We start from the raw sequence: 27,229 nt of genomic DNA, 5'->3' as shown, positions 1-27,229 counted from the left end.
GCTTAAATAAAAATATTTAATGAAAAAAAATGAGAAATAAAATATATTTTTCAATAAAGAAGATATAGGTAAAAAATATTTAACAATTACTCACGTTTCAAAATTAATTAAAAATGTTTTGCTCGAAATATGTATTTTTAAACCATAAAATTATTTCAGAATATGAATTTTTATGAAAACCTATTTTTCCCGTTTTTTAAAATTTTTTATTAAATTCGTATGTCTTTTTTCTAAAAATTTTACTCTTCTTTTAAGAGATCATCCCGACATCTCTGCTCGCCACAGTATTTAGAAAAAGCGTAGAAGAGAAAACCCATTAGACCGTAAGAAGAAAAAACGAATAACATTTGATTTAATGATTGGATAGTAAGATGCAATTCACTACATTTACTCAGGCATCCAGGCGCCTCTGCTTGCCACAGTATTTAGAAGTGCGTAAGGAAAAAACGAATAACAATTGATTTAATAATTGGGTAGTAAGATGCAATTACTACTTTTACTCGGGCATGCAGACGCCTCTGCTTGCCACAATATTAGAAGTGCCTAAGGAAATAAACGAATGATCCACTGCTTGGATTGTAAGATGCCAAATTTTTTCATTCTGTTATTTTACTCTGAAGATGGCATGCAGTTTTAACTTTTGAAATGTGTGATTTGTGAATTTTAACGTTAGATTACATCTTTCTTTTATTATTTTTATCACCTTACAATATGGAATATTGTTTACGTACGGAATAAAATGCTTTTCTAGCACATACTCATTTTTGTTGAAATTTTCAATGGCTGTTTTTCGGATGAATTTCGATGCACAGCGCTTAATTTTCTTATTCATTGTGCTGGTGTTTGAGGACTTTTTAAGTTTATTCCCTCGGCGTTAAATTGCATAACCAAGATTCTGCAAACCAAAACGGTAACTTATCCTGTCAGAGAATGACAAAACATAGCAAAAAATATTGCTCATCAATAAAACGCGTTTTTCTTTTGAGTAGTGCTCCATATTTAATAACCCTGATCTGTCAACTATCTTTTTTTCGCAAATTTAGTAGCTTAAAATTCAAAATGATGCGTGAATTTCGTGATACCTAATTAAATACTTACGATTTTCATTAATCTAATGAGATGAGATGCAAATTTGAATTCCACTAAAACAGATAAGGCATTTTTATCTTTTGTTGTTGTTGTTAATTTACGTCGCACTAGAGCTGCACAATAGGCTATTGGCGACGGTCTGGGAAACATTCATGATCCGAAGACATGCTTTTATCTTTTGCAAGGTTGTGAATTAGAGTACATGCTGGAGTTTAACAGTTCCTTGCTTTTGGACTTCAGGATATCGATAATACATTTAATTCCATCAAGAGAATTTTGATGGTATTGAAAACGCTTTTTTCAATTCCATCAAATGAAATCATCAATGAAAACACGTTTTCTTTTGTGTAGTTCCCTGATTCTGTCAATCATCTTTTTTTTTCGCAAATTTCGTTACGTTAAATTCAAATGTGCTTGAATTTCGTGATGCCTAATTAAATACTTACGATTTTCATTAATCTCATGAGATGAAATGCAACATTGAATTCCACTAAAACAGATAAAGCATTTTTATCCTTTGCAAGGTTGTGAATCAGAGTACATGCCGGAGTTAACAGTTCTTTGCGTTTGGATTTCAGGAGATCGATAATGCATTCAATTCCATCAAGAGAATTTTTCATCTCTAAATTGGCACGCTTTCATAGAAATAAAAAATAAATTATTAGAATTTCTTTAAAAAAATTAAAGTAAAATGTAATAAGTTTAAAAACATACTTGCATGTTTTTCAAAATTGTACATAAAGCTGATGCAGCACATGATTGCACCTGAAAATCAACATTCTTCAAACAAGACCAAATCAACTGAATTGCGTCTAATTGTAAATATTGACTGAAATAGATAAAAAAAAATTTAAATTTGATATGAGTGTAAGAGAACTAAGTGTAAAATATAATCATAGAATTGTAGTTTATAAATTTTAATATTCAAAGTTATTTATGAAATGCTCTCACAGTGCCTCAAAGACGCAATTCAAAAAGTAGGCCAAGTCCTAAAATATAGAAAATTAAGCAGTAAAGTCATTTTAGTATATTGTGCCCTGCATCAAAACAATGGTGTTCAAAAAATGGGGTTCTGACCAAAGATTACGAAAAGAAATGCACTTTTTATTTGTGTTTTACAGCAACTTCTTCGATTGCTGAGTTAAGAAAATGAGTTTCTTGCGTGGATTTAAAATTCCTACCATTGAAAGATCGAAAAACTAGGTATTTGGAGAAGACTGGTAGTGTAAACGGGATATTTCGTGAAGACCACCCTTAATATATATCTTCAAATTGTTTGATTTGGATAAATATATTTTAGACAAAAATGTTAAACGTGTTGTCATAAAATTTTAAACCTGACCATTATTAATTCTAATTTTGACTCTGCCACATTACTTTGACCAAATTTAAAAATTGAAGTGAGAAAAATATTTCATAATACAACAATACTCTCCCTTAATTACTGAAAATACTATCCTTAATTACTATCCCTTAATTACTCAAAAACTCGAATTACTTACGTTAAGATGTCTGTATCTTCCGAGTCTTTAGCTAGTGCATCATTTAGGTTAATTATTAGATTTGGTTGTTTATTATTATTATTAGATTTGTTAGGTTCATTATTAGATTTGGTTGTTTATTATTATTAATAGATTTGTTAGGTTCATTATTAGATTAGGTTCATTATTAGATTATTAGATTTGGCTTCAAATTATTTGATTTGGATAAATACATTTTAGAGAAAAATGTTAAACGAGTTGTCTTAAAATTTTAACTCTGACCATTAGTAATATAAACTAATTTTAACTCGGTCTCATAACTGTGACCAAAATTAAAAATTGAAGTGAGAAAAATATTTCAAAATACAGCAATACTTTCCCTTAATTACTGTTCAAAAACTCGAATTACTTACGTTAAGATTTCTATATCTTCCGAGCCTTTAGCTAGTGCATCGTTTAGGTTAATTATTAGAGGAATATAGGTTGTTTCAAGTAAATTCACCATAATTTCTACAACTCCTATTCTTTTAACCATTTCTCTCAGCGTGAAGTTCGCCAAACACATTCCTATTGCTCCAACAATATGAGATTTAACCTGTAGGATAAAAATAAGTAAGCATTTTTCTTAATTATAAACGTAACAAATATGAATAATATTGACGTAAAATATCAATAGCATATAATATTCTAAGTGTATTTATTTTCAATCTATAAAATTTTCAAACACTTCGCCATTTGTTGCAAAATATGAAACATGAGACAAGTGTCTAATTAACTGGCTCATTATATTGCTAAGAAACCAAACATAAATTTTTCAAAACCGGGCAAAGTTATACGACGGTGGGAAGAAAAAAAAACATCAGAAATAAAACCGGTAAAAACATTGAGAACAATTGTATCGTTGGTAATTATATGAAAATCGTTGGTAATTATATGAATTTAACTACCAAGTCAATCGGGCTGTTGAGCCAAAATTCAATGTAATTAAATATTTATTTGAATAAAATTATATATTTTAAAATTTTTTTTTATTATAATAATAATATACATAAATAATTATAATATATTATTATTATTAAATAATTATTATAATTAATTATTTATAGTTTATTGAGAGAAACTTTCTCCGCTTTATTCCATTTAACTAAATAATTTGACTCTTTAGCAGTTCTAACATTGTTCTAAATTTCAATAATTACACTTATTGTAATGTGATGCCATTATGGGTAATATATATTTCCGAGCATTCAAACTTTCTTTAATTTCATAAATTTTTTTAAATCCTTCTTAATCCTGTTATAATTAAATTGAATCAATCATTTAATTTTTATCATGTTTTACAAAAAGCGAATATAAATACTTTTATTCTTTTCTTTACAATCGATGTTACTTTTTAATTCAATACAAGTGTAAAGCTTAATTAATTGAGTGTCGCGACTAATGAAATATCAAAATCAATTTTTAACTTGGTTTTTCTTTAAGCTAGTTTATTTCTCTAACCACAAAAATTCGATTACAGATAGTTTTTTTGGTAGTTTGTATCCAGATTATTTAAAATTTAATATTAAAAACCCCGGATTGGCTTTATTTTTGGCTATATTATCTATCGATAACTCGCTAAATTTTGGATCTCTTCCCATGCTCCTAAGTGTTCGTTAGTAACTATGCATGCATTCACTGGTTAATTTCAAACGAACAGAATGTTATACAGAATTTCTTTTATTGAATTAGAATTTTTTACAGAATTTATTGACGTTAGGACTTTGGAGAGGAGTTGGATGCCTGCCGATGACCACTCAATCCGACCGTTGAATGTGTTAGAAACTGTCATCGTCTCTGTAAACCTGATATTTTGTTTGTACGATTTTTTTTGGAGTTATGAATGTGATCATGTTTGTTAATTTCAAAAATATTGCCTAATAAAGAAGGATGGGCCCATGTGTTACGCTGGCCCATGTTCGAGAGTTCGTTGGTTCAAACCCCACAGACCGAAGACTCCCGGTGTAGTAAATGGTGACTGATGCACGTTAAATCTGTCGGGTCGCAAAGTCCTCTATCTTCCCATAACAAATCAATACCTCTGAGAGCACTGGATTGGAGATTGATCGTTCTCTGATTCAGGTCAAAATTACGATCTGGGGATGAATGAATGCGACCACCCTATAAACGGGTGTGACGTATTTGTGTGACAGAAGTTGAATTCTTGGTCATAGATGGTGCCACTGGAAAACAAGAACAATCGCACCCCTCTGCCTTAACAGGCATACAACAACAACAATAAAGAAGGATAGTTTCTTTGTTTGATCATATGTCAGTAGTTTCCCGGTAGAGGTGATGTTTGCTTTTTTACTGCAGACCCTGTCCAAACTATTAGACGCACTGTAAGATTCTGCCACATCTTTTCTTTCGTATCCTGACTTAATTTTCTTTTTTATGAGTCGTACGCTAGCTTCAGAAACTATCAATTTTCGTGATATTTTGGGGTTTGAAAATATTTTAGCATTCACGAGGGTTTTTACTTCAGCTTTTTTACATGGTGAAATATCACCTTTTTTACCCATAATGAAAATGTTCCAATTGATTATCTCAACACTGTACACTAAATAAACAAAGAACAGCGTAGTATAAAATTGCTAAATAAATAAACGCAGCGCATAAAGTCACAGAAACACGTTCGCAACTGACGCACGCGACAAGGCGATTGAAACCAGTTTGCAGTTGTTTATGTTCGTGTATCAATTGGTTAACATTTGCAATGCAACACATTAAAAATAAATGCAAATAGAAAGTATATAAAAAATATCCCGAATGAAAACCTATTACATGTATGTTTAAATATAAAAGTATCGCATATAAACTAGCGCAAAACATATAATTATTAAGGAACTACAGTGCGACAAGTAATTTGGCACATAAAGTTAATATTTTGCATATTAATTTGATTTGGATATGACTGTTAACATATATATTATAATTCCTAAGTTTAGTAATTAATAACTATACCTAAAAATTAACAAAACATAAACTTCGCACACATCTTGCTTTATAAGAAAATGACTAAATAGTTAGAAGAAACGATATTTGTTTTTCGCTTTTCTGTATTAATAACAGAAAAAATAATGTCTTCTATTATCCAATTCTAATATCTTATTCTAATTGTCTTAATCTAATGTTATTATTCTGATGTCTAATATCTGTTTTACCTTTTTCGTATAATATTTTGTATAAATTAGCAGAAAAATGTATTTCCCTGAAGCAAATTTGTCGTAATAGCGGAATATTTTTTTAACTCGTCATACATGCAATTTTCGCATCTTAATTATTAGGTTTTTAATGGTGACATGAAAATTTGCCGTAATATTTATATTTAACTGAATGGAATTGGAATTAATTAGGTGGTTTCTTTCCAGTACTTTTTATCCGGTGCGCCTTTTTTCTGGTTCTTTTTTTCCAGTATTCAAAGTGTAGTGTATCTACCACTACAAAAATATAAGGACGAGTACCTTTGCATAGATGAAGGTTAATATTGTATATAAATAAATATTATCTCCACACAAGTTATAAGGGTTTACAGTAACTACTTCACTTATTGTAGGATAATTTTAGTAACAGATTAGCCAAATATTTTTATACTCACCTGTACTGGCTGATTTAACAATATTTGATTGAATACTGGTATTACACCTAGAACTTCAAATTGACGTATGCAGATTGGTGCTTTTGAACACTTCCAAATGATTCCAGTTATAGATGTCATAAAAGCTTCATTCTCGTGAAATTCTACGTTTGAAATGAGTTGAAAAAGTTCGGTCATAAATTCTGTTTTATAGAAGCATTTAAAAGTATCTTGGTCGTCTGCACACTTAAAAAAAAAATAAATACAATAATATCATTTCTTTTTAATAAATAAAAAAATTAGAGGTTTATCAAGGTCAAGCCATTTTTTTAATATATTTAACACTTTGACGCTCGATTTAAGTACTCGATACGATCAAAATTACATTAGTTTTTTTTAAGGGAAAAAAAATTGCATGATTGTATTATTTTATTGTATTATTTTATGTATAAAAAAAGTTACGATTTTCACGGTAGAAATTTCTTTGTAATGTTGTTTACATATTATATTAGAGCCAGAGTCAAGAAGCTTATTGGTTACAGGCGCTAAACTGTAATTTTAACTGAGTCATTGCACCCTTGCTGTCCAGCCCGATGAACCGGTAGAGTTAAGTGGTATGAAGCAACTTATTGATAATCCCTAGGATCAGTGGTTCAAACGCCAGACGTATTCACTTTTAAAGAATTATATTTAAAAAAAATAATTTTTATTAATTTGTTCTATAATATTGTAACGTTAATAAAACATCCTTTACTTATTATTATATTTCTTGCAAATGCGTTTATAATAAAAGAGCAAAAATTACAAAATTTTGGTTGTGTGTGCTTTTAAGATATATATATATATGGGTCATTCTCACGAAAACTGTCATTTTTCAGTTCATAAAATCCCAAAAAAGTAAAGTGAATAAAAAGCTCTGAAACTTTTTATATTAATAGAAATATGTAATGGCATTATAAAGAAAGTATATATCCTATAAATTATACTTAATATTTAAATTAATTAATTTTTAAAATAATTAATTTATAATTAATTAGTTTATAATAATTAATTAATTAATTTAATAAATAAATTAATTAATTTAATAAATTAATTTATTAATTTTTTAATTTATTTTTCAAATTAATTAATAAGTAAATTAATTATTTTCACTATTTAAAAAGTGAGGGAATGACACTAATAGTGAGGGAATGATATTTTATTTTAATACATGTTTTTATCTAAGTTACATCTACCTAAAGTTTGAAAATGATAACATACTAAGTATATCTAATATTTATTATAATTTAGTCTTATATATTTAATAGTTTTTACAGGTTTGGGAAATAAAATTGGCTGGCACGATTGAACAAAAAAAAATTTAATAATATACTCATCTTGAATCATTCCCTCACTTCAGCGTCATTCCCTCACTTTATACACTAGTGAGGGAATGACGAATTCAATAAAATTTAAAAATAACAGTTAGGCCTAATTAATTTCTGAAGTCAATCACATACAATTATATTCATACAAGAAAGCAACATATAATTATCCACTTTCTCGATGAAGTTGTATTTTATTTTACTCTAAAAAATGACATGAGGGAATGACAAATGTAAAAAATTTTACCTGGTTTGATTCATTCAAATTTATTCCACAGCAAAGCTTCTTTAAGTTGAAGATGGAAACATACTGCAATTTTGTTCTATGATGCCAGTTGTTAACTTCTGAAGTTTTTATTAAAATATTTTTATTCTAAGAAGATTGCAGGTGATAAGAACATTGTTGTGAGGGAATGACGCGAAACACTGGGGACAAAGTTTAAAATAGTGCTGTGTTAATATTTTTATCAGAAATTAAATTTAAAATTGATTTTCTGAATTCTATGTTTCAGTATTCTGAAATAAGAAACACGAATTTGTAAAAAAAAAAAAATTTATTTCAGAAACAATTTTTTTCTTTTTTTAAATCAGCAGTGGGGACAAGTGAGGGAATGACATATTGGTATATTTTAATTACCTAAAATAAATAAAAAATAAAAATTGATAATTTAATTTTTATTCTTTTGTTAGCTTGCATTCTGAGGGACACTTGCCCTGAATTTTTTTTTTTCGTAAGCTGTAAAACAAACATAAAATATACTGGGGACATGAAAATGACTGTTTTTGTGAGAATGACCCATATATATATATTAAAAAGCGAAATTATTATAGACAAATTATAAGGGACGCACAATGGGACATAATAGGATTCACTCAACAAGCAGCAGATATTATTTAGAAACCTTATTATAAGTTTATGAGTTTAACATACAAGTGAACCAGTAAGGTCGAGTGTTATGAAGCAACAAAAACCGAGGGCGGTGAGTTCGGGCCGCCCCCTCCCCGAGCGTGGTCAATTTTCAAAACTTATATCTGTGAAAAAAAGTTTTTTTTTCTCATTTTACAATGTTGTAACGTAAATAAAATAATTCTTTACTTAAAATAAATTTTTTTTGTTAGTGAGTTTATCATAAAAGCGCTAAAATTAGAAAATATTTGCTCATAAAATGTATACATATAATGCCTCATTTTTCTCCTTAATCATTTCGAAACTCTGTCAGATATACAACATAATATATTACCATACCAAGTAAAATAATTATAGACAAATTAAAATGCGCACAATGGGGCCTAATCTGGTTCCCTCGATAATCAGAAGAAATTACTTAGTAAAATAACTTAAAAGTAGAGTTTCAGTTTCAAGAAAAATAATCTTTTTATGCAAAACAATTTAGTGGATGATTCCTAATTCGTCATTTAAAAATTCCTTGATAAGATTACTATGCCAATAGAAACCAATCATTTTTAAAATCTGATAAGGGAAACGAATCAGTAGTTTTGAAGTTACAAACTTCATTCTACATCATTTTCGTTGGCTGAAAATTATAAATAAGCGCATAAACCTCGAATTCATTACCATGAAAATTTGATATCATTAATTACGCTTGAAAGATGTTTTATTTTATCTTTTATAATGGTAGTTGAACAGTCGACTCAAATTTGAATAGTGGAAGAGCGGACAAGATGAACCTCTTAAAGAAACTTGGTTCAAAAAATAGTAAACTAGAGCAATTTCATATATTTTATATTGTAAACATATAGTGGGAACATTTCTCTTACATATCTCATACAGAAAAAAAATAAATAATGAAGTTCAATAATAATAACTTAACATAAACAAAAAGAGAACATTGTCCCATCTTGCGTGGGCTACTTGGGCAAGATGGGACACATAATTATATTTCAAAAATCACAGAAATTAATGTCAGAGTAAAAGAATAATCGACAAAAAATCGTTCCTAAACATCACATTTACTGCATAAGAAGCAGCCAAAACCGGAATAAGCACTGCACGCTTCATGAGCCCATTCTAAGCAATCTGAATGTAGTCTGTCAATTAACTAATTATAAATTATTTTTAGAATTTTTTTTAAATAATTTGTTAAGTTATATGTGCTAGTTCATATTTTTTTGTTGTTAATATTACCTTATTTTTTATACTTTTTGTCAAATCCCGAGAGTTTGCTTTTTATATCACACTTTTATTCTACTTTGGCTGTCCCATCTTGCCCGGATAGTACATTTTTTAAAAAAATTATCTGCAAATTTGTTTAAACAACTAAATTTTAATTTTCACTACTCATTATGCTTGTACAATAATAACACTTCAGTGCCACAAATTTGAAAAATTTATTGCAATGTATTAAACAAATAATAACAGCATACAAACCTGGAAAAATATTTTAACACGTTATAGAAAAACAAAACAATGCTCGCATTTCGGTAACACCTTGTGTACTGGCAAAAAAACTTGTGCGTATAGAGAACAACGATATTTTCTTATCAAAAACGTACTTTAGATTTCGCTATCGTGATACGCATAAAAGAAAAAGCAATGTCCCGTCTTGCCCGGGTGTCCCGTTTTGCCCGGGTGTCCCGTTTTGCCCGCTCTTCCCCTATACTACTACTAATATTCAACTCCGTTGCCTTGAAATTTTACACCCAAACTAGAAGATAAGGAAACTCCTAGATCATGTACTGGGAGAAATTTGCCTCCATGGAGCACTTTTGATGGGACTATCCCGCATTGGCGTTACACGGAGAGGAAAACCACGAAGCCTTCCACTGTTAACCTGACGGCAAGGGGACTCCACTCACGATTTGTCGACTACTTTTACGTTAGCACTGTGGTCGGTACGAGACGGGTGCGAAATTCGCATCGACCAGATCCTCTCTAAATCAGCACCGTAACCAAATTTTGATGGAATATTTGATAATCAAATAAAAGAGTGTATTCTATTCAAATAATTAAAAAAATAATACACTACATATAAAATTAAAGAATATTATATATTTGAATAGCCACTATTGCTTTAAAAGAAATCAATAACTGGTTAAAAATCAAACACTATTACACTTAGCTAGTATATCAAGTTATACTCCAGTACTACTACTATTAAATTTTAAAATTTTATTAGAAATTTCGTTTTAAACGAAACAGAAAATAAATTTCGAATTTAAAACTATTAAAAATTCAGAGTGCAGTTAAAGTGGAAAGAAAAATAAATTAATACCATACCAAAAACTTTTGACAGAAAGGTAAAAAAATGAGTAGAAAACTTTTACACTATGTTGAAGAAAAATATTATGAATAAAAAAATTAGATTGTTTCACAAAACTACAGAATATAACTACTAACAAATAGTACTAAAATTTTGTTTGTCTGAAATCATCGAGTTCAAATTGCTAGCAATTAAAAAAAAGAACATTAAATGATAGTTAGGAACTCACGTAGAAGTAATTGTTAAACTGTATTTAAGCCGTCTGAATATTATAATACAAAAATTCTTTTAAAACTCTCTAACTAGAAATTTTTTATGTTTGAGAAGTTATTTTCTTTACTCATGCAATGCATTTAATTTTGTCTTAAATTAGTTCAACTATTTTGAGTACGTATTTTATTTCTATTTCTTACGTGGAATTCTTTTTTTTTTTTACTTATAGGGTTTGTTTCCCATTCAAAGTTGTTTCCCATCAATTTGCATAATTTTGAAGGGTAGCTGAAAAAAACGTGTAAGCAGTTTAACTTGAACATTGGATAAAATTCTGAGATCTGCACCTCTAAATTATAGCAATACACGTTCCCCTTTAGGCATATTAATGTGTTATAACTATAACTATTGCTATGACCAGTAGTCGGAAGTAGCACGGTATAGTGAAACTACTGTAGTCGTTTGTAGTGTAGCTTGTAGTGTAGTGCCCTACTTTTTAAAAAAAGTAGTGGGATACAAAAAAAACAGTAGTTTGTGGAGATTCCTGGCAACTACTTTAAACGTTAGTTAAAAAAAAGAAATAAAGTTCAAACTCAAAGATTATTTCGAATCTTCATTCGATTCTATTTTTACGTTAGTAAAATAATGAAACAAAGTTCATACGCAAAAAAATTTCGTATCTGATTGGTGTAAATCCTTTGCGAGCCTGTCAACGTAAAGCAATGAGAATGCCTCCGTGGCCGAGCGTTAATAAGATCTACGTCTGGTGCTTGGAATAATCGATCAAATTGATCCTAAGAAATCGAATTTTAAATATCTGACTTTTTTAAAATTCGATTTCACAGGAACTATTAAGTACGTTTTACGACTGATTTCGTTGCTTAAAATATAGTCTGGATTGCATATTTGCCGTCACCCCCGCAAATCATTAAGAGTGAATCCTAAAACGTGAAGATCCGATCACATTAGATCAAAAGTTATTCAGGGTGATCCGCTTTTTGCTATTCTCACTGTACTTTTTTTCTTGGAGAATGTAAAAACGCATTGATCACTTAAATCACAAATATTTGATAATTTTCCAGCTTCTCTTAAATCATTGTCGAGAAAAGCAAGGAGTTTGAAAGTTAATTGAACAAATTCGTAAAAAGTGCTTTAGAATAAAAAATAAAAAAAACTATTTCATTTAAACATGAATTAAAAATTCTTAATATCTCCTCAGATTAAACCAAGCCAATTTTTTATTCAAAATCATTTTGAATATTAGTGAAAATTAAGTTCTACAGTTAAGTTTGTCTAGACTGAAGTGGTGACTACATTTCGAAAATAGTTTATAGTCGCTAAATTAAAAAAAGTAGTTGCAGTTGACTACAAATAAAATGTAGTTTTTCCGACCACTGGTTATGACCCCATCTAACCTTCAGGGTGGAACTACGAAGTGGACACAGGCATGACCATCTCTCTGCCTCAGATCGATGGGTACTGTGGGTTTCATTCAAAATCATTTCGAATATTAGTGAAAATTAAGTTCTACAGTTAAGTTTGTTTTCTAAGAGTAATGGAGTAGTGACTACATTTCGAAAGTAGTTTATAGTCGCTACATTAAGAAAAGTAGTTGTAGCTAACTACAATTGTAATAAAGTAGTTGTAGTTGACTGCAAATAAAATGTAGTTTTTCCGACCACTGGTTATGACCCCATCTAACCTTCAGGGTGGAACTACGAAGTGGGGACAGGCATGACCATCTCTCTGCCTCAGATCGATGGGTACTGTTGGTTTTATTCAAAATCATTTTGAATATTAGTGAAAATTAAGTTAAGTTTGTCTTCTAAGAGTAATGGAGTAGTGATTACATTTCGAAAGTAGTTTATAGTCGCTATATTAAGAAAAGTAGTTGTAGCTAACTACAATTGTGATAAAGTAGTTGTAGTTAACTACAATTGAATAAAGTAGTTGTAGTTAACTACAATTGTCATAAAGTAGTTTTAGTTAACTACAAAGAAAATTTAGTTTTCCGACCACTAGGTACGACCCCTATCTTACCTTCAGGGTGAACTACGAATTGGGGAAAAGCATGACCATCACTCTGCCTCAGATCGATGGGTACTAAGTTGTCTGGTAGGTCTCAAGCCTTCCAAGTGTTTAATTATGTTCTAGCGTTTTCTAAATTTCGAAAATCTCCTTTTTTTTTTATCTAACAGTACAGGTCAAGAATATTTTTCTCTAAAATTTTGAGTCAATTGCTGGAAAGACGTTATAATTTCAAACGAAAATAAAGAAAGGTAAAAATACTGTGTACATTAAAAAATTCTGATAAAAAGAGAAAATTAAATCTACTACTTACTATAAATATTAAATCTGCAGCAGCTTGTTTTAGCTCCCTGTTAGTAGACTTTAAATGATGTAATACATCTAATATCATTCGAGAGTCATTCACTTGTTGCCTGAAAGACATCTGATAATAACTGCCATTTAGAATTCTTTTTTTACAATCAATATTGACATTTTTACTAAAAAATCTGGAAAGTAAGATACTATTTTTTTTTAATGTGTAGCAATGCGTGTCATTACGCAGTAACCAAATGCACCAATAACTTACGATTTGTGCACTGGTCTAAAATACTTATAGATTTTGTCTAATATTATTTATTCAAAGTTATTACTTTTTTTGTTTATTCAATCAATAGAGTTCTGTAGTCAACAAGTTTATATTTTAAGAATCATAACGTAAAAAACAGAAAACCGCGAGAAGAAGAAGCGCCTAATTGGAAACACCTAAAACTTTCATTCCTCAATATATCTATGTTCGTGTACAATGCGCAAAAAAAAATAAAAATAAAATAAAGGAAAAAAAAAGATAATACTCTAAATAACTTTCGCTCTAATTATCGGATTTTTACGTTATAAGTGTCAATCTTAATGGTTCCTGGTAGTGATCTGGTGAATTATGCTAATTATCAATTAAATTACGAAGTTGGACACAAAAACACACTTTTTCAGAATAAACATATAAATTTCTTTTATTCATTTGGATTCTTAACCTTCAAAATATAGGGAGTCACCGCAATTTGGAGATTGTGGCACTAATAGTTTAGTCAGGAAAGCAGATGAAAGCTTGGTCCCCTTCATGTCAATTTCACATTTTATATTTTAAGTTATACTTTTAAAACTAATTAAGCAATTCAAAAAAAAATTGCACCCCCTCATTAAACCAGTTTAACCAAAGGTAATTTCCTGAAAAAAGTAATTTTTAATAATTATTTATTATTTTTTATTATTTAATTTAATTTTGGATGAAAAATTTTTGAATTATAAGGCACCATATTAATCCACGAATCTTTCTATTGAAAAATCTAAAGTTTCAACTGATTTTATTTAAGAGAAGCCGAGAAATTTTAAAATTAAATATTTTTAAAAAAATGAGAATTTCAATGGGGAGTTTAATAAGAAATATTTAAATGGGGACGATTAATATTTAAATGTGGCTAACTTACGAGGAACTTGACTGACGCAAGCGTAATGTAAAATTCTTCTCATATTTTTTCCACCAATAGCCGATTACTAATCTTTTTCTTTTTTTAAAAAAAAAATATTAAATACGACTTTCCTTTTTAAATCATCTGCAAATTTATTCGTAATTTAGTAAAGAGATTTGTATAAAACATTATATTCAACGAATGTCGAATTTTATTAAAGCATGTTTCTGATAGAATGTGATTATGCATCTATTTTTATTTTTAAGTTGATTCTTTCAATAATTGATACAATTTCAATAATTAAAAAAATTTCAATGATTGACACAATTTCAATAACAATAACAAAATTTTATTATTTCTTATTAATTTGAGTAGTGAAAAATAAATGCGTTTATGTGCACAGAAAAAAATACAACAGTTTGCCTTGGTTTTTAAATGAATAAAAATTATGGACATACAATTTCATTTTGACGTGCAAAGTTATTCACGCCCTCTAACTTTAAGAAAGTTGCCTTTTTAAAAAGAATAATGTTGAAAAAATTTGCTTAAAAAGATGTTAATATTATTTCTCAACTTTAGCACAGTTCAAAAAAATTTCGTTATATCAGGGAAATGATCGATATGCCTTATTTTTTAAAACAGCAAATACTAAAAATAGAATATTGTAAAAATATTCCAAAACTGCGCTATTTTTAGAATCATCATCTCAAATTGTTCCTCTTCTAACTTGGGAATTTCCTTAATGTTAAAGTAAGATATATTAAGATATTTTATGTAACAAACTATTTCATTTAGACTTCTGTCTTACGGTGCTCCCAGATCCTTGATCTACAGAAGCTGTACCCCTGTTCCTCTTATCATAAGCTCTTCTCATAGGTCTCTTTGGTAATAAAAATGCTGATCTTTTGGCCACGCAGGGAGCTTCTGATAGCACAATTTCAAGTCGACCTTTGTCCTTCCCTGAGATTTTCTCCAAGATCAGAACCACTACTAGCCAACAACTATGGAACATCCCTCCGGCCCACTCTTGGTATAATGGACAGACTCCTGGTGGGGCACTTACCATAGGGGCTGATAGAGCCATACAGTCCACTATAAGTAGGCTCATAAGTGGACACATCAGGTGTCTCTCTTTTGAGCTTGGGCTAAAGACCTATTCAACGTGCGCGAGGTGTAACTCTGCTTCTCCCGATTACATTTTACACTGTCTTGGCCTGGATAAGAAAGACCTCTACTCTGGTCCCTTACTTGTATTTGATTTCGTGAAGACTTTCGAGCTCATTGACTTGGTCTAGCCTGCGGCTGACCAAGAGGAATAAGTCAACAACAGCAACAACTATTTCATAGCCTTAATTAGTATGTTCAGCAAATGGTTTTAATATACATATTTTTAGAAATGATAAATAAATTTTTTTCTTCATATTTCGCCGTAAAGAGACAAGAATGTTAACGTTTCATTGATGCTCAATTGAAACGTGTCAATGAGTTCATTAATCCCAGAAGTGAAACTCAACACTGTAGGTAACATTTAATTACTTGAAACAGTTAGATAGAATTAAACTCATTAAAATTATTAGAAATTAAATTTTATTTCTTTATTTTTTTTAAAGAATGGCAGGAATGATGAGGAAAACAATGAAAGGCCCCGTTTCCCATCAGATCATTCATGCAATTAATCTAGCCACGTGACTCACATTTTTGGTACAATTAAGCGATATTTTAAAAAATGAATCATGCAATATTCCTCAACATACATATTTCAGTGTTTTTAGAATGTCACGTAGCATTCACTCATTTCTTCACTTATAGATAAAAAAAAAATATCATGAATATGCATTATAGTCTCTTCCAGTTACTCTACATTTGTACGGGATTTTTTTCATGATTTGCTCTATAACTCTGATTAATAATTAAAATTATTAATTATAATTAAAAAAAATTCTAAATTATAATTATTAATTATAATTAAAAATAATTTCTAAATAATAATTAATAATAATTTCTGAATTATAATTAATAATAATTTCTAAATAATAATTATTAATTACAATTAAAAATGATTTCTAAATTACAATAATTAGTTATAATCAAAATTACTCTGATTATAATTTGATTTTGTATGAAATTTAGTTTTAGTATGAAATCTTCATATCTAAAAAAGTTAAAAAACAACTTAAAAAATACAAATATTGTCCTATAAAAAGTTCGTGTTTTAAAATACTAAAATCTTGGAAAATCATATTTAATTTATTAATCAACTTAAATTTTATTTTCAAAGTAGACGAAAACGAAAGTAATATTTATTTTTTGGGCAGAAATCTACACAAAAAATGCCTGTTACCTAGAACCTAAGCAAAAAGAACCGGAAAAAAACCACACAAAAAAAAGTCTTTCTGACTTGAGCTAGCACAAAACAATAAATCATATGGCTTCAGTTTTTAGTTTTTATTTAATTCCTTTTTATTCTCTTCTCTCAGCTTGGTTGCTTAGCAATGGTGAAAGCCTAAATATTTCGCTTTTATTGATCACACAGCTAGTTTATGGTCATAAAAAATGCTCCTCCTCCCATGACGAGAGTGCATGACCTTTTTTTCCGAGGGGAGTTAAGCCAAATATATATAGCTTCCTAGCAACCCAATTTTTGATCCAACTTTTTCGAAGTTTTGTCTTCCTCTTATTTTGAGGGTCAGGAATCGAAATATGTAAAAAAAATCACATGTTTATTCAGAGAATAAATAACTCATTTTTGTATCTTATTTCGTAACATAATTAAGAGATAGAACTAATTAATTAGTATACTTGAAGCCCCTGGAACCATTAAGATCGACATTTATATCGTGAAAATTAAATCCAATTATTAGAACGAAAGTTATCCAGGATGCATATATATATATATNTTCAATAGTTTCACTGTTATATATATATATATATCAGGGCTCGAAAAACAGCCCGTCCGCCAGTCCTCAGCGGACAACGAATTTCTCGAATCCGTCGTCCGCGCGGACGGCCATTTTTCCGTTAATGTTCGTGATACATTTTTCATTTTTGTTATCTTACAAGAGTCTAGCGCCTCACTTCTAAAATGACCCTCTAATCTAGAATTACAGCAACATACAGCGTATGGTGGAATTGATGTTTTCTCTGTCTGGGAGTACTGCAGCGGTTGAAAGGAGCTTTTCAGCAATGAACTTACAAAAAAACGCATTACGTACTGGTCTTAAACAAGAAGCGTTAAACGCAATTAAGATCATCTTCTTAAATGGAAAATCCCTTTCAGATTTCTATGCAGAAACCTCTGTAAATTATTGACTTGATTGTGGAACTGGAAAATGTCATATTTGATTCATTTATAAAACGCACCACCCTCGGATAAATTGACATTCCAGATAACTTGACCTTTGTCATTTAAATTACTTCATAAAAGAAATACCAGGTCACTATTAGTAGCCTAGTATTTCTTTTATTACTGTATAATGTAATCCTAGTAACTACCAAGTCATTGTGCAATTTACATAGATATTTGTAATAAATAAGAGAAAATTATATTTTTATTTTTTTAGAAGCTACGGGTTAGTTTCGAAGGAGGACGGGTATATTGTTGGACAAGCCGTCCTCGGCGACGGGTAAAATTCCTGAGTTTTTTCGAGCCCTGATATATTTGTATATATATATATATTATGGTGGTACATTGCCATTTAGTATGAATATCCAGAATTATTCTGTTCTAAAAGTATTTATAGCAACTTTTTATATTGTTTATGTCAATAATTCCGTTTTAGGCGAACAAATGAAAAATTTGATCTGAAACGTTTTTTGCGAATTAAATTTAAAATTAATTGTTGCCGAAGCTTAAAATTTATTTGTGTGTTTTGCTCCCTCTCATTGAGAATTGCCCCATTGAAATTAAAAAAATAATGTAAACTATAAAATAATCATAATATTTACATACTGACAATGACAAATGTTGCAGCAATATAAGAATAGGAGTTGTAACTTGTTGATGTTTGCTTCTTATCCAAAATTGGCACGCATTCATAATATTTGATGAACAAGCTATTTTTCTATTACATTCATCAGCGCAAAGCACAGACAAAGATTTCGCTGAATACTGGGAAATAGTCAGTTTTAAGGAGAAAATTTCACTTTTGCTTGTTTGGGTTGTCAAGGTAATTTTCGAATCATAAGTGTTTAGTAAATGAATCTGAAAACAAAAAAAGCAATAAGTTAAGTTAAAAAAATTTTAAAAGATAAACAATGAGCGAAAGAAAGTATCAAATTGTGTAACTCTTGTTTCGGAGTTTTACGTATTGAAATCCAATCTCAATGGTTAAAAGGTTTGACTTTAAATGAGTTAATTAATTGTGGTATTAAGTAGTTAAAAAGTTGGGAAATCAGATACATAAATGTTCCTTATCCGAAGAAAAATATTTGTTAATCAGAATAATTCAGAAATTTTTCAGAAATTTTTGTTAATCAGAATATGGTGGGTAACTGCAATTTGGAAGAATATGGTACCCATATAAAAAAACCTGAATTAGAACTACTGTACGCTCTTTAGGTCCCCATAATCAGAAATGCTGTTAAAATTTTGGCTTTTCAACGTTAATTTAAATTTTTACGCATTTCCCAATATCTCAGGAACTTTTTAAGTCAATCGAAAACTTTTTGCACGCAATTATAATCCTCATTTTATTTAATGATGTTTTGTGCAAAAAGCTAATTTTTAATAATTTTTTGCTATTTCCTCTTTTTTATTTAATAACTGGTGTAAAAAAAATTAAAAATTAAGGTACAGAAATTAATTTGATTAATTGCAAAATTTTTGAATGAAATCAACTGAATAGCTTATGAAAAATAAAAATTTTTAAATGCGAATCTTTTTTTAAATGTTTCAACTCAGAAACTGTGCGGCGTATTTTTCTCACATTTCGTATATTGCCATTCAAAAGACATTACTGTAGAAAAGGGTTTCTACGAAATTGAGCTAATATTTGTCAAAACAGCTCCGAAACAAATATAGTCGAAATTGAAAATTGTAGTACTCCTTATTGAGCAAAATGAAATGTGTAAAGTTTATATAGTCTCAAATATGACACATCATCATCAAATGTGACAAAGTTCAAATTTTATCAGCTTATAACGATCAAATATTCGAAAAGAATGTCAAATTAGATGGAAAAAAAATAACTGCATTTGTGTTCGTTACGAATTTATTTCACGAATAAAGAAAGTAGGTAAACATCACTTTCCTACCTTGTCGCTCTGTTTATCACAAATGAAGAAGGATTTTCAGTCCTGTTTCAATTTTGATCTGGTCACTATTCTTAAAAATGAGTAAAGTGCTAAAAATAAAATATATAGACCACCCTAAATAACTTTTACCTTAATAATCGGATCTTCACTTTCAAGTACTCAATGTTAATGCTTTGAGGGGTAACCTAAAATATACTAATTAATAATGCAGATGATATTTTAAGTTACGAAATCAGACACAGAAATTTACTTTAAAGAAGGCGTATTTTTAAAATTCAATTTCGCAGGAACTACTCAACTATTTTCGCTTAAATTTTGTATTTTGCCATGTAAAATTGTATTCTTTTATATGCTGTAAAAAATTGTATAGCTACAATTCAAAATTTTTTCGACCAATATTCGAAAATTATACTACATATAATACCATACCATTATACTAAAAGTTATTTTTTGCATGGATTTATCTATGGACAAACGAAATTTATAATAGCATGCAAAAAATTTTAAGTCACTTAAAAAGTTCTGTATAAATGGCAAAATATGCAACAAATAAAACTAACATTAAAGGGTCTAAACTTTGGATCGCCCGTCTGACCAAACTAGTAGGGCTATATTCCCAGATTGCAGCTACTGTATTTTAAGGGGTCAAAAATCCAAATCAAATCCGTAAAAAAAAATTATGTTTATTCAGAGAAAGTACGTTTTTGTGTCTGATTTCGTAACTTAAAATATCGCCTGCACTAATTTAATAGCATATTTGAATTCATCCCCTCAAAACATTAAGAGTGAGTCTTAGAACGAAAAGATCCGATCATTGGGGTGGTCCATTTTTTGTTTTTACTCACTGTACATGGGGTTTTGTTGACTATTCCGAGGATATTTTGACGCTTTTTTGCTGAATTTTAAGAAACACTCTTTTACTGTGATTATTTAAAATAATTTAAAAATTTATATGCTTTATAATTCAAAACTTTTTGGAAGATTAATTAATAAAGTAACGAAAAATAATGAATAATCATTAAAGGCAAAAAATATTTTTTTTTTCAAATGGCAGGCACTGAATTTGAATTTTTTGCCTATACTATTCCAGAATTGTTGCTCATTTCGCGTTACCCAGTGGGCACCTGTGAACCAAAGTCACGGAGGCGAGCAACATTGCCTACGCCGCACTGCCACAAACCCGTTTATAGGGTGGGCCACATCCACACATCATACACACAACAGAGGACAGCACAAAGAGAGAGAGACACATCCATGCCCAGAGCGGGATTCGAACCCGCAGCCTATGGCTTCGCAGTCAGGCACGCTAACCGCTCGGTCACCTGGCCGGCTAAAGGTAAAAGGCAAAAAATAATTGAACGTAAAAAACGTTTTTTTTATTTACATGAAATTATCTTTAGATGAAAGATTTTTATAATTTTGTGCAAAGATTTTTTGCCTCGCTTAAGAAGTTTTCCAAAAAATGACGAAATACGTAAAAAGTGAAAAAAAAATATCAAAGGGTTCAAACATTCAACTGCATTCCTGAAGAAACAATTGGGGCTATATTTTTCAGATTGTAGTCTACTTCTCTCTCATTTTAGTTCTCAAAAATCAAAATCTGTCACATAAAAAGTTATGTATATTTAGAGAAATTAAGTTTTTGTGTCTGATTTCGTATTCTCATTAATAATTAGCACCATTAATTGGTGCCAAGTGCTATTTGCCTGATTTCGTATCTTGATTAATAATTAGCACCATTTAATTGGCATTTTTAAAATAAACTCCTCAAATCATTAAGATTGTCACTAAGTAAGTTAAAATCCGATGAATATTACAAAAGTTATTCAGGGCAATATCTTTTTTTTTCATCTTACTATATCTGAATTATTGTATAATTCAGAGGTGCACAAATTAACACTCGCAGGCAAAAATTGACGCTACTAATTAATAGGCACTGGGTTCAAATATATCCGTGAAAAAAATTATAAACCTGTGAAAATTTTACACAAATCTACTAAAATATTTAGAAATTAACTTGCATTTTACTTGATAATGGCGCACAAATTTACTATTTATCCATCACACATGCATACATTTATCCAAATTTTTGACTAATGATTGATAACTATATTTTCGGACTTGACTAATCTCAATCTTTAAAATTATGAAAACTAGATTTTTCTTACAAGTTTTTGCATGCCTTCACATAATCGAACTGATTCCCAGGAAGCAGGTACGATGGATACGTCAGCAATCATGTAAATGGATTCCAACATCAATTCACAATCGATGTGATTCAGACATTTAAACAGTAGTTGAATACCTCTTGTATTTATTATGTCTTTTTGGAGAATTCTACAATCGCAAAGTTTTCTCAAGCATCGTAATGCAGCAAACTAAAAAAAAAAATAATAATAAATAAATTAATTAATAAATAAAGCAAATAATATAAATAAGAATAATAAATTTTAAAAAAAATAATTTTAAAAATTCCAAATCAAAATTGGTACCAAGCAATGGTGTCTAGAGAACAGCTGCCGTTAATTGGAAATAATCTCAAGTCAAAATTCTTGATGATCCTATCAAAACATTTTGATGTTTTATGTTGGTTTAATGCAATTCTTGATGATCCAACAGCATTTGATGGTCACCATTATCCAACATTTTTCATCATGCTTTCATGGTTTTTTATCTGCCAACAAACTTACATCATTCCATGATGGAAAATGAAACTCTAATACTATGAAACCATCCAAAGAAGTTTGATTCTTATGGACTAACCATCCGTGATGGTCCATGATGGTTTCAACTATACTTTTCCATGATGGTTTAATGAGAATTATTGTTGGCTCAGCTGGAATATACCATCAAAACAATTTGTATTTTTTTATGTTGACCCATCAAAAATCAGTCCGAATTCCTACATTGGTGGTTCATTATAGGTGGTTCATTATAGTTCCAACATTTGATTTCGAAGAAACTATGATGGCAATTTCCGCTTGTTCAACATGAACAAACCTTCAAAACAACTTGTTCTTCGTATGTTGGACAATTATAAATCAGTCCGAATTCCTACATTAGGTTGATGGCTATTTATGTTGGTTACTATCAAAAATATAATTGTTCATGATGGAATTATTGATGATCACAATCAAGATTATGTTGGTCCATCTATGGAAAATCATCAAAAATTTTGACTTGGGATATGAAACTAGCTGCAGACAGCTTCCATATTATAGTTGAGGATGAACGAAAGACAGTGTTGGCTGCTTTCTTTGTCAACGTCAATATTTTGAAAAATTCAACTAGAAAAATTTTAATATTTGCTCCATCGATTTTACTCAGTGGATTCTAATTGATTGATGATATATTTAACATCTGTTAACACCTCCTTTAGTTGTCCTTATCTACGCATCATGTGCTTCTGTTGATGGCTAAAACCGGGAGCATGTTAATTTCGGGGTAGAAAAAGTGCTAAACTTCGGGTCTTGATATTTCCAAAGGAAAACAGTGTAAAAAGGCCAGATAAAAAGGAACCCGATAGGTGATGAAGATGATTTATTGGAATAACATACATTTGCAGGCTTGTGTGCTAAATTTAGATTTGTAAACCTTTGCCAAATAGGACAGTTGCTGTTGTAGTTCATTTACGTCGCACTAGAGCTTCACAATGGGCTATTGGCGACGATCTGGGAAACATCCCTAAGGATGATCCGATGACATACCATCACAATTTTTATCCTCTGCAGAGTGGATGGCACCTTCGCTTCAGTAGCCTGACGACTTGCGCTCGAAGTCGAGCTCTTTATGGTCGAACAGTTTAACGAGAACCAATACCGCACACCCTCGGTCCTTTGGTAGACTGATCCAAGTGGTCATCCACCCGCACTTTGACAGCAGAAAGTGGTGCTTGACTTCGGTGTCATACAGGGAACTGTGTCTTAACGATCAGTCCACAGCCGGACCTAATTGAACATAATTAATACTTCTTAAAAAAACTAATTGATGTATAAGAATTAATTTAAAGTTTACAGAAATGAACCAATCTATGTAACAAATTGATTTGGACTCTTCAGCTGATTTAAAATTGCTCTAAATTTCACTAATTACATTTATTGTATTGTGATAATACTATACAAATAATACTTATTCAACTAGTTATTTTTATAAATATTGTAGATTAAATTGAAATACTTTATCATTTTTTTTTTTATTTTTTGCTAATCACACAACCCTGAGAAACTACTATTAACAGATGAACTATTAATAAAAATATTATGATACATAATATAACTGTATTTTCAATTAAAAGTAAATAAAATATTAAAGTTGAATAATAACTTTGTATCTCAATTATTTTTTTACAAAAAAAAAATCTCATTTTGATCGAATAATTATTAAATTACATTAAATTCGGTTTCAACAGCTTGAATACAGTAAGACGTTACGTTATCACAATATGAGGATACAATTTAGGAGATATTTTGTTCAGGTGATTTAAACCAAACTAAACTTTGAGCAAGAGGAGAACAGAAATTTAAAAAAAAAAAAAATTTCACGATTAATTCCTTTAGAACTTAGTTACCTTTCCGATAAACGGAGAAGAAAAAAGCACCAAAAAGTACCGGGAAAAAAGACAGTTTTTTTTTAAGATCACAATGCAGAAATGAAACACGAAGTCATGTTCGCTTTTAGCTTCAGTAGCTTTTATTAAACTTAAATTTTAATTATCTTTATTTACGCTACATAAAGGGCCGGGATAGCTTAGTTGGTAGGGCACTGCGCCTATGTCCAAGAGGTCGTGAATTCGATCCCTGCCAGCCGAAGACTTTCGTGTAGTAAATGGTGACTGATGCACATTAAATCTGTCGAGTCTCAAAGTCCTCCATGTTCCCATAACAAATCAATACCTCTGAGGGTACTGAATTGGAGATTAATCGTTCTCTGATTCAGGTCAAAATTACGATCTGGGGATGAATGAATGGATGTATGAATGGGTCCGCTCTATAAACGGGTGTGACGTATGGGTGTGGCAGAAGTCGAATGCTTGGCCACTGGAAAACAAGAACAATCTCACCCCTCTGCCTAAATGGTATACAACAACAACAACAGAGCTAAATAAAGCTTAATACCGCGTTTATTGTATGACGCTGTATTAAGGTTTTATAATGAGCGTATATTTAAATTTATAGTCCTAACTTACTTTATAAAATGAAATAACTTTACCTGAGATCGACGAACGTATGGATGTTCAGCTTCAATAATATTTAGAAGTAGTTTTACAACATTCCCATCGAGTAGTGCTTGAAGACAGGGGGCATCATAAGTAACTAAATCGTTCAAACATATAATTGATAGAGTAGTAGTAGTCATATTACCTCCCTATTCAAAATCGAATAAAAACAGATTGAAATTTTTTTATTTTGAAATAGAAAAAACCTAGATAATGATTCAAATACAAAGTGAATTCTTTTAAATTTGAACGTGAATCATTTTTATAAAATGCAGCGAAAACAAAAACATAAAAAAGTAAACGGATGTGAAATCCTTACGGTGTGAATATACCGTAACGATTACCTTTAATACAGTTTTTTAGAATCAATACAAAAAAGTTAAGGAAAAAGTATTCACTACTGCAAGTTATTATTTAAGTGAGGTAAAAACAAAAACGTTATCGAAATCTAAAGAACCATTAGTGAGTAAGGCGGGATCAGCAATACAAAAACCCGTTTTATTTAATTTTATTTACTGTGTTATAACAGTCGTTGAACAGCCGACCCCATTGTTTAGGTTTATGAATACTAATGTTCAACTCTGTAGCTTCGTCATTTTGAACCCAATCTAGAGGATAAAAGGGTACTCCTAGATCAAGTATTGGGAGAAATTTCCCTTCGTGGAGGACTTTTTGATGGAACTAACCCGCATTTGCATTATATGGAGAGGAAAACCATGAAAATCACGACCGGTTAGTCTGACGGCAAGGAAACACTAACTCATGATCCGTCTACCACTGAGGATATTTCACGTCAGACCTGTTTGATTACGGGAAAAAACAAGGAAAAGATGAAGGGCAATTATTAAAAACTGTATGAGGCAATAAAACGTGTTTTACATTGTATTCCTTTCGCCCTTCTGATTAGTCATTTAACAAATTTAAATAGCATTTTTGTAAATTTCTCGCATAAATAATAATTTGCAATCCCTTATGTTTTCAAATTTATTGACAAAGATTGTAAAAATATAATCTAATGGTAGTGTAAAAGGTATTCCTTCTCGGGGAAATAATCACTTTGAAATTACCATGCCGGTTTTAAATAACGCAACTTTACTGACATAAAACACATGCAGAATCAAACTACATAATGCATAAAAATAAACACGTGACTTTGTGCTGCCATCTATATTTTATTTCGAGAACTACTTCAAGCAGAAACGGGCAGTAACATAACATTCTGTATTCATGAAAAAAATAATAATAATAAATCTGAATAAAAGATTTTTTTCTCAATCAATCGTTTCAAGTTCGAAAAAATTAGCATTGCTTGAAAAATCAACTAAAGATTAAACCTCGTATTTTTACTCGTATTTATTTTTTATTTTTTTTTCAAACCATTTTAATGATATGTTATAAAGAAACACTAAGTAGTTATTCAGTAAACACAGTAAGACACATAAGAATTTTTTACGATACAAATTTCATATAAAATTTACACTTTGGACTTAAAATTAAATTTATTAATCAAACAGAATGTGAACAAAAGTAAATAGAAGTTAAGTATTATGAAATTATTGTATAAAATTATCAGATTTATGGAAATCTCTTATGAGAAATGAAAACATTCTATATCTGTGAATAGTTTGTCAAATCAAGTCGACAAGAGGATTGAAATTACTTGGTTTTAAATAGGCTGTGGCGTGTTTGTCAATTAAATCCGTCAAGAAACACACCTCATGTAAAGAAACCGCCATCTAGTTCTTTTGAAATAGCATAATTATTCTCCTTTAAACTTCCAATAATGATCCAAAATCATTAGTTATACGTTTAAAACATGCCCTACTATTTCACATAAGAATTTTTTTTAATAGTTTAAATATCAACTAATTATTCGCTAAATTTTCGGAGCTCTGAAAAACTCAACCTTCCTCATCAACGAGCTGCAGATTGATGTAAGATTTATCAGTTTTTGTGTTAACTACGCCCTTTGAAGTATGTAAAAGCGGTATTAACTTGAATTAATCGGCCGGGATAGCCTGGTTGGCAGGGCGTTGGACTCACGTGCGTGAGAATGGAAGTTCCAATCCAGGCGGCCGAAGACTCTCCGTGTAGTAAATGGTGACTGGAACACGTTAAATCTGTGTGGTCGTGAAGTCCTCCATGTTCCCATAGCAAATTATACCTCTGGGGGTTCTGAATTGGAGATTGATTGTCTCTGGTTATGTCAAAATTACGATCTGTGGAAATGGAGAAGATGATACGAGTTCGAATCCAGCAGGCCGAAGACTCCCCGAGTAGTAAATGGTGACTGGTGCACGTTAAATC

At 30.2% G+C, this 27,229-nt stretch overlaps 1 protein-coding gene across 1 annotated transcript in view; it reads right to left on the bottom strand.

Annotated features, from left to right (window-relative positions):
- LOC107446027 (armadillo repeat-containing protein gudu-like) overlaps positions 1-26,658 on the bottom strand; it is a 28,840-nt gene extending 2,182 nt beyond the window's left edge. Inside the window, exons 1-9 of the mRNA XM_016060561.3 lie at positions 26,638-26,658; positions 24,916-25,071; positions 21,876-22,085; positions 18,404-18,655; positions 13,323-13,433; positions 6,208-6,432; positions 2,984-3,165; positions 1,804-1,918; positions 1,536-1,724 (exon numbers count right to left, since the gene is read on the bottom strand). Coding sequence (XP_015916047.2) covers positions 1,536-1,724; positions 1,804-1,918; positions 2,984-3,165; positions 6,208-6,432; positions 13,323-13,433; positions 18,404-18,655; positions 21,876-22,085; positions 24,916-25,071; positions 26,638-26,658 — 1,461 coding nt within the window. The remainder of the gene's footprint in view (positions 1-1,535; positions 1,725-1,803; positions 1,919-2,983; positions 3,166-6,207; positions 6,433-13,322; positions 13,434-18,403; positions 18,656-21,875; positions 22,086-24,915; positions 25,072-26,637) is intronic.
- Between the last annotated feature and the right edge of the window lie 571 nt (positions 26,659-27,229).

Source organism: Parasteatoda tepidariorum, chromosome X2 (assembly GCF_043381705.1).
Source record: "Parasteatoda tepidariorum isolate YZ-2023 chromosome X2, CAS_Ptep_4.0, whole genome shotgun sequence".
Lineage (NCBI taxonomy): Eukaryota > Metazoa > Arthropoda > Arachnida > Araneae > Theridiidae > Parasteatoda > Parasteatoda tepidariorum.
Note: the sequence above shows the minus strand (reverse complement) of the source record. Positions and strands in the feature narration are given on the sequence as shown.